At 41.0% G+C, this 11561-nt stretch overlaps 1 protein-coding gene and 1 long non-coding RNA gene across 3 annotated transcripts in view; both read left to right on the top strand.

Moving 5' to 3' along the window:
* LOC141760471 (uncharacterized) overlaps positions 1-11561 on the top strand; it is a 53941-nt gene that overhangs the window by 23364 nt on the left and 19016 nt on the right. The gene's annotated exons all lie outside the window — the stretch shown is intronic.
* LOC141761257 (butyrophilin subfamily 3 member A2-like) lies at positions 8347-11525 on the top strand. Its single transcript, XM_074624588.1, has 5 exons — positions 8347-8684; positions 9849-10136; positions 10232-10284; positions 11291-11389; positions 11493-11525. Exons 1-5 carry the CDS (start codon positions 8354-8356, stop codon positions 11523-11525), a joined length of 804 nt encoding a protein of 267 aa, XP_074480689.1. The 5' UTR covers positions 8347-8353.

The raw sequence follows: 11561 nt of genomic DNA, 5'->3' as shown, positions 1-11561 counted from the left end.
TGCTGCCGATCAGACTGATCTGATAACTTTACCTCTCAGCATCACTGAGTTTTATACCGGAGTGAAAACAGATCACAGATTAAAGGTTTTATATTTTAGTTGTCTTCTGATTCACCATCTAGTTATAATGTGTGTTAACTGAAGCTCTGAACAGCAGCAGAAGGACCTGCAGTAGCTCTGCTTCTTCCTTCAGTGAAGCAGTCTGTCACTGAAAGAGCTTTATAAGACCTGATGAACAGACTTAGAATAACTTTCTGCATTTATTAGAATGATTTGTCTTTTCATGATCTGTTATTTCCCCCGTTAACTTTTATTAATGAAACTATTAAAGTCAGAGAGAGAAGGAGAGTCTGTCTGTCAGCAACAAACACCTTTTACATCATTATCATCATTCAGTCACATGAGGCTGATCATTCCTGAACGTCTGGTTTGATATGAGTTACATCATTTACATTTTCCCTTTAGCACAATAAATAATGTCCAGTGTTCAAAAAACACCACAGTCATATTCTGGGTTATTAAATAATGAACTCACAATCAGAATATCAATAACTACAGACGCTAATAATGAATAAATAATATAAAGATATTGATCCAGTAGAGATGGTTCCTGAGCCTCTAAGCAGTCCACAGTAGAAATACAGGCTGCAGCTTGCACTTGTCTTTATTAGTATTAGATCAGTTCAGACACAAACAGCTGTTACAGTCGACTGACAGCTGATCCAGATGTGATCAGCTGCTGCTGTCATCAGAAACGGACGTCGCTTCACGTGACGCTTCAGAGGAAACGACCGTCTCATGTCGCTTAAATCGTATTTCCTCGTTTCCTCTTTCCTCGCATGGTTTCCTTGCGTCTCTCCATGCTTCCCTGGTGGGAGGGACTAAGACGCAAGGATGAGACGCAAGTGAGGGAAACGGGGATGCAATTAAGAGCTTTGGGATGCAGCTCTTGACTCGCTGCACATCTGCCCTGACAGCTGCTCAGTGGTGCATGAAGCCTAAATAGCTCGACCTCCGTCTGGAAAAGTACCCGGATCTTGGGCACATGGAACATGCGCAGTAGAGCATCCGCTCGGTCACGGCTTGTTCTCCAGCCTCGAACTGGGTCTCACTCACATGAACGGAGGAAGGGAAATAACTCTGGATTCAGCTGTTAGTGCGTTTTACAACTTTTAAGACCTACATAAGGACTATTAGAGTGTTCATACTGGGGAGTTGATTCACCTTAAAATAGATTATCCTCTGAGTTACAGACGTCTATTTCTCAATGTAAGTCTATGGGAAAAGGTCTTTATGGACCCAACGGCATCACTTGAAGGACACGGAAGTTGTAGTACCGTCGTTTGGCCACTACGGGAGCACTGGCATGTTCAGGGAGTGGCCTTGGGTGGCACAGGCCACCCCTGAAATCTGATTGGCCACCCCAAGTGCCACCCCAATATCTTACAATATGATTGTCTATATGCCCAGTCAGAGGCGGGCCACGGCACTGAATGTAAACTGCACTCTTGTTTAGAGTTGCAGTTCCTTCTCAAACCTGAGAGGCAGAGATGCGCTAAAGTAGTATGTAGCCTGCAAAAATAAAGGCGCGAAGAAGAAGAAGTTTGAGCAGGTGAACCTACAGGTGAACCTACAGGTGAACCTACAGGTGAACCTACAGGTGAACCTACAGGTGAACCAAACTGTTTTTCTACAGTCAGTCTATGGAAGCAACACGTCTCTGGAGCGTCGTCGTGAAAGATGTGAGTAGCCTACATTTGACTACACTTACTGAGCCTGTAGTTAAACGCTGTAACGGTAATAAACTAAACATTACCCTGTCTTGTTTTATTTCTTTTTATTGTAATTGGCACAAGGCTGTCATCATCTCATCTCATTAGCAAACACTGTTTTGACTGTCAACGATGTTAAATCTAACATTGAGCTATTCTGTACTGCGTAACATTGTTATGTTAGACCCGTGTTGCTGCATGTGAGCGGAGTTGTTCAGCTCTAAAGCTCATTCAAACTCATTTGAGGACAACCATGCTAGACAACAGACTAAGCCATTTAGGTTTGCTAAGTATTGAGTCAAGAAGAGCGAGGGCACTCAACATGGATGATTTTATCAAAGTGTTTGCAAGCAAACACAAGAACAGGCGAATTGCACTGTTTTAACCCTCCTGTTTTCCTCAGGTCAAGGAAGGAAGAAGGGAGGGAGGAAGGACGGAATGAAGAACAGAGGAAGGACAGAGGGAGGAAAGAAAGAGAGAAGGACAGGAAGAAGGGAGGGAGGAAGGAAGCAAGGAAGGAAGGAACTGTCAAAACAGATTGGGTCTCTTGAATGGTAATACTAGGTAATACTAGAGTAACCAACACTAGCACATGTAAAGCTTATAATTTGTTTGGTTAAATAATTTGTTCAAAGAGGCGTATGTATTTTAAATATGTTTGCACTTTAAAGACGGAGAGTGACTGTGTTTTTTAATGTGCATTGTTTTCTTATGTTGGCTTTTGGAGTCACAGGTTATTTTGTAGCATTATTACTGTAACAAATCAGTGTTGAAACAAGATTTGTTACAAGTGATGTAAGCTTTTTTTATGCACACATAAGCTCTGGTAAGGTCAGCTATCTCTGTTGATAAAATATTCTACACGGTCTGTACCTCCAACCATTTACATTGTTGCACATGTAAAGTTTTGCACAGTTTTGTCAAGTAAATATTTTGCCCAAAGAGTCTTATTTATTTTAATTTTGTTGGCACTTTATAAAGTGACTGTTTTAGAATAAGGATTTTCTTTTGTATGTAACCTACTTTGGGAATTTACAAATTATTTTGGCATTATTTAACAGTTCACTTTACAATGTTAAAACAGGATTTGCTGGTATGTGAGGAGGGATGTGACTTTTGTTTATACCTGGGAGTTCAGGTTTCTCTGTTGCTGAGAATACTACAGTAACTTACTACACTGTGGCACATGTGACAAGTTTTGTCAAGTAAATGTTTTGCCCCAAACAGGCTTATTTATTGTAATTTTGTTGGCACTTTATACAGAAAGTGCATTGTCTTTTTTGTATGTACTGTATATCATACCTTGGAAGGTTGTTTTGAGGTTAGAATAAAGTATGGTAGTTTTCAATCACATTTGTATGTTGCCTTTTCCTGAATGTTGTGACTAGTAGGTCTGTTCTTGCTTGCAGTGTTAGTAAGTGAAGTAGATATGGGTTGTGGAGACAAAAATGGTAAATTAATGCTATGCCGACACCTGGTTGTGTGTGTGTATTTTCTTGTGTGTGTGTGTGCGTGCATACGTGAGTGTATATGTCTGTGCGCAGGCGCTCCTGCTCACACTTCATGCCACCCCCGCATAAGTCAGTGCCCCACTGGTGCCACCCCTATCAAAAATGTCTGGACACGCCCCTGTACGGGAGCTGGGATCAACGACAGACGCACTTCCCGAGGGCTTGGTGATAACGCTCTCCTGCACTACCAAGCGAGTTCAACATACCCGGGGTGTCTTCTGGTTATCTGGCTTCACTTAACATAACATCCGAGATCTCACTAAACTCTACTATGAAGCTGGTTATCAACTCGGTAAGTCAACTCAGGGTTTCTCAGTCTGGATATGAGCGCGTTCACATGAACGAGGAGGTGTTTACAGAATCTGACCGATCACAGACATGAACAAGACTACTGACTGACTGACTGACAGCAGACAGAGAGACACATTTAACAAAGGAAGAAACTATATTAGAACAAATACGAAGAAGTTAAACTCTTAATCAGACTAACAGTAACACAGATGAAGCTGCTAAATGCAGAAAGAACAGCTGGAAAAAGAAAAAACTCCAGATGTGTGAATGTGTAAATTAACAGATTTATTAATTTAGAGGAACACTCAAAAGTCAGATATAGTCGTCTAAATATAAAAAACTTTTCAGAGTGTAATAGATGAATAGATTACACCTAGTTTACACTGTGAGTATGATGTTGCGTCTTTCAGCTGTGTTCCTCCTCTCTGACGGTGTGAAACGGACTCAAGAGGAAGTAAAACTAAATAAATATAAAAACATAATTCAAAGCTTTAAACACCCTCAACATAAAGTCTGCTGTTCTTCCTGCATTTCTCAGTTTAACTGTGTTGTTTTTATTATGATTATGACTTAAACTTCTTCATATGTGTGTAATATTATCATACAAACACAGCACAGAGCTCTGATGGGTCAGTAGGAGGTGCTTTCATAGAAGTTGATCTCTGATCTGGAACATAACCTGCTCCAGAACAGGTTAGCCGTTCAGCATCAGTGACCATGGAGATCTACCCTGATAAGAAGTGAACCAGTTTCGTAGTCCAGGCCTCTGGTGAGATAGCAGACCTAACAACTACTTCCTGAACTCTCCCCTTTTCTAAATTACTAAGACAATAAAAGGATATTGATATTATTCCTGGTGGTTTTGATTGAAGCTGTAATATTTTATTCTAGTGATCAGTTACAAACACTCTGAGCGTAGGAAATCAGACCCAATCACCAGACTGTGTTTAAAGTTTAACTCAGTTATTAACCCTCTGAGACCCACAATAGAGCCGTCTGTTTTTAGGAGGTCCAGGGGGTCTTTAGGGGGTCCAGAGGGTGTTTAGGGGGTCCAGGGGGTCTTTAGGGGGTCCAGGGGGTCTTTAGGAGGTCCAGGGGGTCTTTAGGGGGTCCAGGGGGTCTTTAGGAGGTCCAGGGGGTGTTTAGGAGGTCCAGGGGGTCTTTAGGGGGTCCAGGGGGTGTTTAGGGGGAGATAGCAGGTCAACAGTAGATGGCACATATAAGTGTTGTACATCATCTGAAAGCTGAGAACCTGTAGATTAATTTGCGAGTCAGCTCAGCTCTGTGAGTCAAGTTGTTCTAGTCATAAATAAACATGAATTAGATGAATTGTAAAAATGTGTTTAGAACATTATGATAGAAGTCTATGATGTCCATCTCCATGCTCTATCAAGTCTCATAAGTTGTTGCAGCAATTTTTTCGGATTGATACCATTTGTTACACAGATTTTTTTACCATTGGAGAATTGATGAAAAGTCATGCTGTGATTTGAGATCAAAAACTTTTGACATTTGGAGATTTCTGCAACGTTTTTTTGGTGATTGGATGGCGAGCACTTCTGTTGTGTAAACGTCTCAGAAACCCCCTTATTGATCAATCTAGCTAGGAAAGCCATCCATCTTCTGAATGCTCTAGGTCTCTAGTCTGATCCATCCATCATCTGAATGCTCTAGGTCTCTAGTCTGATCCATCCATCCTCTGAATGCTCTAGGTCTCTAGTCTGATCCATCCATCCTCTGAATGCTCTAGGTCTCTAGTCTGATCCATCCATCCTCTGAATGCTCTAGGTCTCTAGTCTGGTCCATCCATCCTCTGAATGCTCTAGGTCTCTAGTCTGATCCATCCATCATCTGAATGCTCTAGGTCTCTAGTCTGATCCATCCATCCTCTGAATGCTCTAGGTCTCTAGTCTGATCCATCCATCCTCTGAATGCTCTAGGTCTCTAGTCTGATCCATCCATCCTCTGAATGCTCTCGGTCTCTAGTCTGGTCCATCCATCCTCTGAATGCTCTAGGTCTCTAGTCTGATCCATCCATCCTCTGAATGCTCTAGGTCTCTAGTCTGATCCATCCATCCTCTGAATGCTCTAGGTCTCTAGTCTGATCCATCCATCCTCTGAATGCTCTAGGTCTCTAGTCTGATCCATCCATCCTCTGAATGCTCTAGGTCTCTAGTCTGGTCCATCCATCCTCTGAATGCTCTAGGTCTCTAGTCTGATCCATCCATCCTCTGAATGCTCTAGGTCTCTAGTCTGGTCCATCCATCCTCTGAATGCTCTAGGTCTCTAGTCTGATCCATCCATCCTCTGAATGCTCTAGGTCTCTAGTCTGATCCATCCATCCTCTGAATGCTCTAGGTCTCTAGTCTGATCCATCCATCATCTGAATGCTCTAGGTCTCTAGTCTGATCCATCCATCCTCTGAATGCTCTAGGTCTCTAGTCTGATCCATCCATCCTCTGAATGCTCTAGGTCTCTAGTCTGATCCATCCATCATCTGAATGCTCTAGGTCTCTAGTTTGATCCATCCATCCTCTGAATGCTCTAGGTCTCTAGTCTGATCCATCCATCCTCTGAATGCTCTAGGTCTCTAGTCTGATCCATCCATCATCTGAATGCTCTAGGTCTCTAGTCTGATCCATCCATCCTCTGAATGCTCTAGGTCTCTAGTTTGATCCATCCATCCTCTGAATGCTCTAGGTCTCTACTCTGATCCATCCATCCTCTGAATGCTCTAGGTCTCTAGTCTGATCCATCCATCATCTGAATGCTCTAGGTCTCTAGTCTGATCCATCCATCCTCTGAATGCTCTAGGTCTCTAGTTTGATCCATCCATCCTCTGAATGCTCTAGGTCTCTAGTTTAATCCATCCATCCTCTGAATGCTCTAGGTCTCTAGTCTGATCCATCCATCATCTGAATGCTCTAGGTCTCTAGTCTGATCCATCCATCCTCTGAATGCTCTAGGTCTCTAGTCTGATCCATCCATCCTCTGAATGCTCTAGGTCTCTAGTTTGATCCATCCATCCTCTGAATGCTCTAGGTCTCTACTCTGATCCATCCATCCTCTGAATGCTCTAGGTCTCTAGTCTGATCCATCCATCCTCTGAATGCTCTAGGTCTCTAGTTTGATCCATCCATCCTCTGAATGCTCTAGGTCTCTAGTTTAATCCATCCATCCTCTGAATGCTCTAGGTCTCTAGTCTGATCCATCCATCATCTGAATGCTCTAGGTCTCTAGTCTGATCCATCCATCCTCTGAATGCTCTAGGTCTCTAGTCTGATCCATCCATCCTCTGAATGCTCTAGGTCTGTAGTTTGATCCATCCATCCTCTGAATGCTCTAGGTCTCTAGTTTGATCCATCCATCCTCTGAGTGCTCTAGGTCTCTAGTCTGATCCATCCATCCTCTGAATGCTCTAGGTCTCTAGTTTGTGGCTGTTAAGTTTGAAAGTGACATATAATACATAACATGTGGAAGCTCAGGGGGGAACTACATGAGCTGTTACTACATGATGTGCACTACAAACTAAATATAATGCATGAGCACTCTGCAGTAAATAAAAGAAGTGAGAGCCAAAGTCAACAGCCTGTCAATGATTCAACTGACTTCTATTCTTAAACACGGTATCACTTTATCGACATTAAAAGTGGGTCTACATTCAGAGTCGTGGGCTCTGTAGTATAATACTCTCTAACAGATAATTAAGTCTATTTTAAAACCGGTGTAAAACATTGAAACCATCGAGGAAATGTCTTTCAAATGTTGAGTAATTGTGTTGATTATTTTAAATGGACGCTTTTTAGTTTTGACAGCAACATTTTCTTTATCATTTTTATAGCAGTCAGTGGACTTTGTATCTCACGTAAAGAGCTCTAATGAAGGATAAACTATTGAACGAGTTTGGCAGAATCAAAGCACTTTTAAAATTCATTAAGGAGCCGTCTCTGCCATGTTGGTATGAAAAGTTAAAGCATATCTCAGTTTTAACTGCCCCATACATAGATAGTATCCATATGAACTCTCTATAGGACCGTCTGTGTTGCAGAAATGAAAGTTCAACTATATTACATGGACACGTCACAGTATTAATGGTATTGTTTTAACTTTATTAGTTATTTTGCTGCTTTCCAAAGCATATATTTTTTCCATATGATGTATCGCTGCATGGTATCATTTGATTTTCAGAGCGTTAAGATGCTTCCCCAGAGGACCGGACTGTCCCTTCAGTCTCCGCTCAGACCCCTCAGTGTTTTGGTTTTCCATCTTCTCCTAACACACTCTCTGGGAGGTAACTCACACAAAGTATTAAAGTCACATCAAATCATATCAATATATGTCATTAAATGAAAGCTTAAAGACTGATGTTCAGTGTTTTTGGGCACTCTCACAAAAACATGATGTCATTGGTTCTTGAAGCTTTTGGTTTGTTTCAGAGAACTGAAGTGTTTCAATGTCATCTACAGTATAAGCACATGTTGTCTACAGTTATTGACGTCATTATAAAGTGACATAATCACTTTTAACACTAAAGCAACTTGTGCTTTAGTTGCTACGGAAAACTGTTCAGGAAAAACAAATGAAATACATTGTAGTGAACATGTTGTAGATAGGATACCTTCTATATGAACAGTACTTGAGTAAAGTTACATTCCACTGCTGTCTGCTGCTATTAGCACAGTATAATAATGTACAACGAGCCTTATAGAAATGAACATATTTAACTCCTTCCTACTGCAGGAATGAATTAACATATCTATTTCTTCAGGTCAGTCTCAGATGATTGGTCCACCTCAGCCAATAGTAGCATTAGTTGGCGATGACATCATTTTGCCATGCCATCTGGAACCTGCAGAGGATGTTGCTGCCATGACGTTGGAGTGGACGAGATCCGACCTGAATTCTATATTTGTCTTTGCGTGGCGTGCTGGCAAGGACCTCGTACATGTTAAAGATCCATCCTACACAGGAAGAACATCACTGTTCACTGATGGACTGAAGCACGGAAACATTTCACTGAAACTCTCCAAAGTGAAACTTTCTGATAAGGGGAGATACAAATGCTATGTTCCAGACCTGAGTAAAGGATCTTTCGTTGAGCTTGTTGTTGGTAAGTGGACACAGTGTATCTACACACACGAGTTGTGACTAGGTGAAATGAGGTTGCAGATATCTGTAATGAGGTCAGAAGGGGGCGGAAGCTATTCAAAACTACGATGGCGCTTCACTGCAGCCGTATGGGTGTATAAAGTATGTCTGGAGACAATAAATCTACAACACACTGTACATTTCTACACAACTCTCTAGTGAACAAAGCTCTCATTGGCCACAGCCGGCTGCACATTGAGACCGATGTAATGTGAACAGCTCGGAGGACTTAAGGCTCGTTGTGATTAAAGTGAGGTTGCAGCTCGTGGTCTACCTCACTACAGTTAGAAAGAGCCCTCGTTGGTGTTTTAATAACTTATGAGTTATTGATCCGGGAAGTTTGAATCTGTGAATATCTTTCACACTTTACCGAATTATCCAAGTTAGCAAAAGCTTCTGCTGACACTGTTCAGATGCTTTGTTGGGCCGATATCCAATGGGAAGCCTTTGATGAGCAACGTCATAACAACAAATCTGACTAATCATAATGAGGTTATAGATATCTGTAACTGTTATTTAGGATAGTCAGAACTGAACCACAGATATCTCTAACTGTCGTTCTGACTAGACACAATGACGTTGAAGATATCTCTAATGTTAATTCTGGATAGTCAAGGTTAACTATTAAATGTTTAAACAGCTCGTCATAGTCAGCCAGTGATGTTGGGAGATGAAGAACACAACGACATGAAACATCAGTATAAATGAGGGTTAAACATGTTTTATAAGAACAGCTCAGTTGTAGATGTCATGGGCAGAAAAGGTTTCTCACTAGGTTGAGTAGCGGACTGTATATGACACCTAACAGAGTTTAACAAACACATAATCTGATATGCAATAATCTAGGACCGGCTTTCCGATGCAAACTGTTTCTGAATTTTCAAGTTTTAGTATTGGCAGCAGTAAATACTTTATGTGACCCCTTTGACTTCAAGCTGCTTCATCATCAGTTCAGGGACCAACTGTGTTTATTTGCCGTATAGAAACCATGGTCATCTCTGTTAGAATTAAGTTTAAAGGCAACGCTAATGCAGAGGATATTTATTATATACAATATATGTAATCATTTGTGTGGTGATTGTATTGCTGACTTCTGTTTTAAATGTTTCCTTTTACTCTGCATCAGGTTCTGCTTCCTACCCGGTCATAACTTTAGCAGGGATCGATAAGGCCACCAGAGGAGTGATGATAGACTGCAGGTCTGAAGGCTGGTATCCAGAGCCTGAGGTGTTGTGGCTGGACGGTGAGGGGAACCTCCTCTCTGCTGGACCTCCAGAGACAGTCAGAGGTCCTGATGACCTCTATACTGTCAGCAGCAGAGTGACTGTGGAGAAGAGACACAGCAACAGCTTCACCTGTAGACTCCAACAGAAGAACACCAACCAGACCAGAGAGGCACACATCTCTATTTCAAGTAAAAAAAAAATTGTTTTTTATTATGTGATTTACTATTTTAGTTTCAAATTGCTAAGGATTTATATTAATGTAATTCTGTTTTTATCATTTCAGATGATTTCTTTAACGTCCAGTCCAGCTCTTCTCCTGTCACAACTGGTTTAGCTGTTAGTTTGGCTGTTTGCATCGTGTTGCTTCTCTTTGTTTTGTGGAAATGGAGACAAAACATAATTAGTAAGTCACAAATTAATGAGTAAAAGTTATTCTTACAGTTTTTATGATGTTTTTAAAATGTGGTTGTATGTCTACTTTTATTTCCAATCAGTCAAAATGTTAGGTGTTTTATTTTAATAACCCATTTTAAATCTTATTGTATACTGTTTTCACACAGAGACAAAGAGAAGTCACTCGGATAAAACTGAAAAAGGAGAAAAGAAGAACGGTTCTGAAATTAATAAAAGTGTAGATCAGTGTGTCACTGAAGAAAGAGAGAGAGAGCAGCTCATGATACATGAAACGGTGGAAATAGAGGTTCTGAAGGGAAACGGAAAGAAGAAGAGCAAACATGTAAGTAAAGAAAGAGGACATTACTATAAATAATGTTTGATCTGAGCAAGTTGAACAAACAGGATCTATGTTTCAAAAAGAACTAAGAAGAGAACAAGAGCAGTGATGACTGAGAGCTAACTTTAACTGATGTTCAGAGGTTCAACAGAAATGGAACAGAAGAGGCACGATTCAGACAAAGAGATGAAGATGAAGCAAACGTTAGAGGAGACTAAAATAAGGGAAATAAGAGAGATGAGCCAGAAATGCAAGGAAAACATATTGTGTGGTATGTTATAAAATAAAATCATGTCTTGTATCACGTCTCTGTTCATCATCTCTCCTCTCAGTTTAAGAAGAAGAGATCTGAGCAGCAGCTCCAGGAGGAGCAGCAGCTCCAGGAGGAGCAGAAGAAGGAGGTTCAGATCCTGAAAGAGGAGCTGCTGGAGACCAAGAAGAACGAGGTTCATCTTCACTTTAATAATATAACACATTGATTTCAGTTTGAAGTCCCATTATATATGTCATCCATAGTGTAGATCAAACAAGACCAGAACTAATAAATGAATAATTAATAATTCAACATGTCTCTCATTGTCTCTCTCCACCTTGTCTCTGTCCTTCCAGGTAGAAACTAAAGGAGCTGAGCTGCAGCAGCTCCATGAAGAGAAGAAGAGGAACGAGAACGAGCTGCAGAGCCTGAAGGAAGAGCTGGAGAACAAAGAGGTTCATGTCTTCATCTTCATCTCTCTATTATTAATACAGAATCAATAGAGACAGAGATAGATCAGGTTGAATGAGTTCTCTCATCTGAGCCTCTAACCTGCAGACAGACTCTCAACTCAACATGTCTGCTGTTTGAGGAACACTAGATGATCAAAGTGTTTACTGAGATCCA

Source organism: Sebastes fasciatus, chromosome 22 (genome assembly GCF_043250625.1).
Source record: "Sebastes fasciatus isolate fSebFas1 chromosome 22, fSebFas1.pri, whole genome shotgun sequence".
Lineage (NCBI taxonomy): Eukaryota > Metazoa > Chordata > Actinopteri > Perciformes > Sebastidae > Sebastes > Sebastes fasciatus.
The sequence above is the reverse complement of the archived record's forward strand: the minus strand, read 5'-3'. Positions and strand labels throughout refer to the sequence as shown.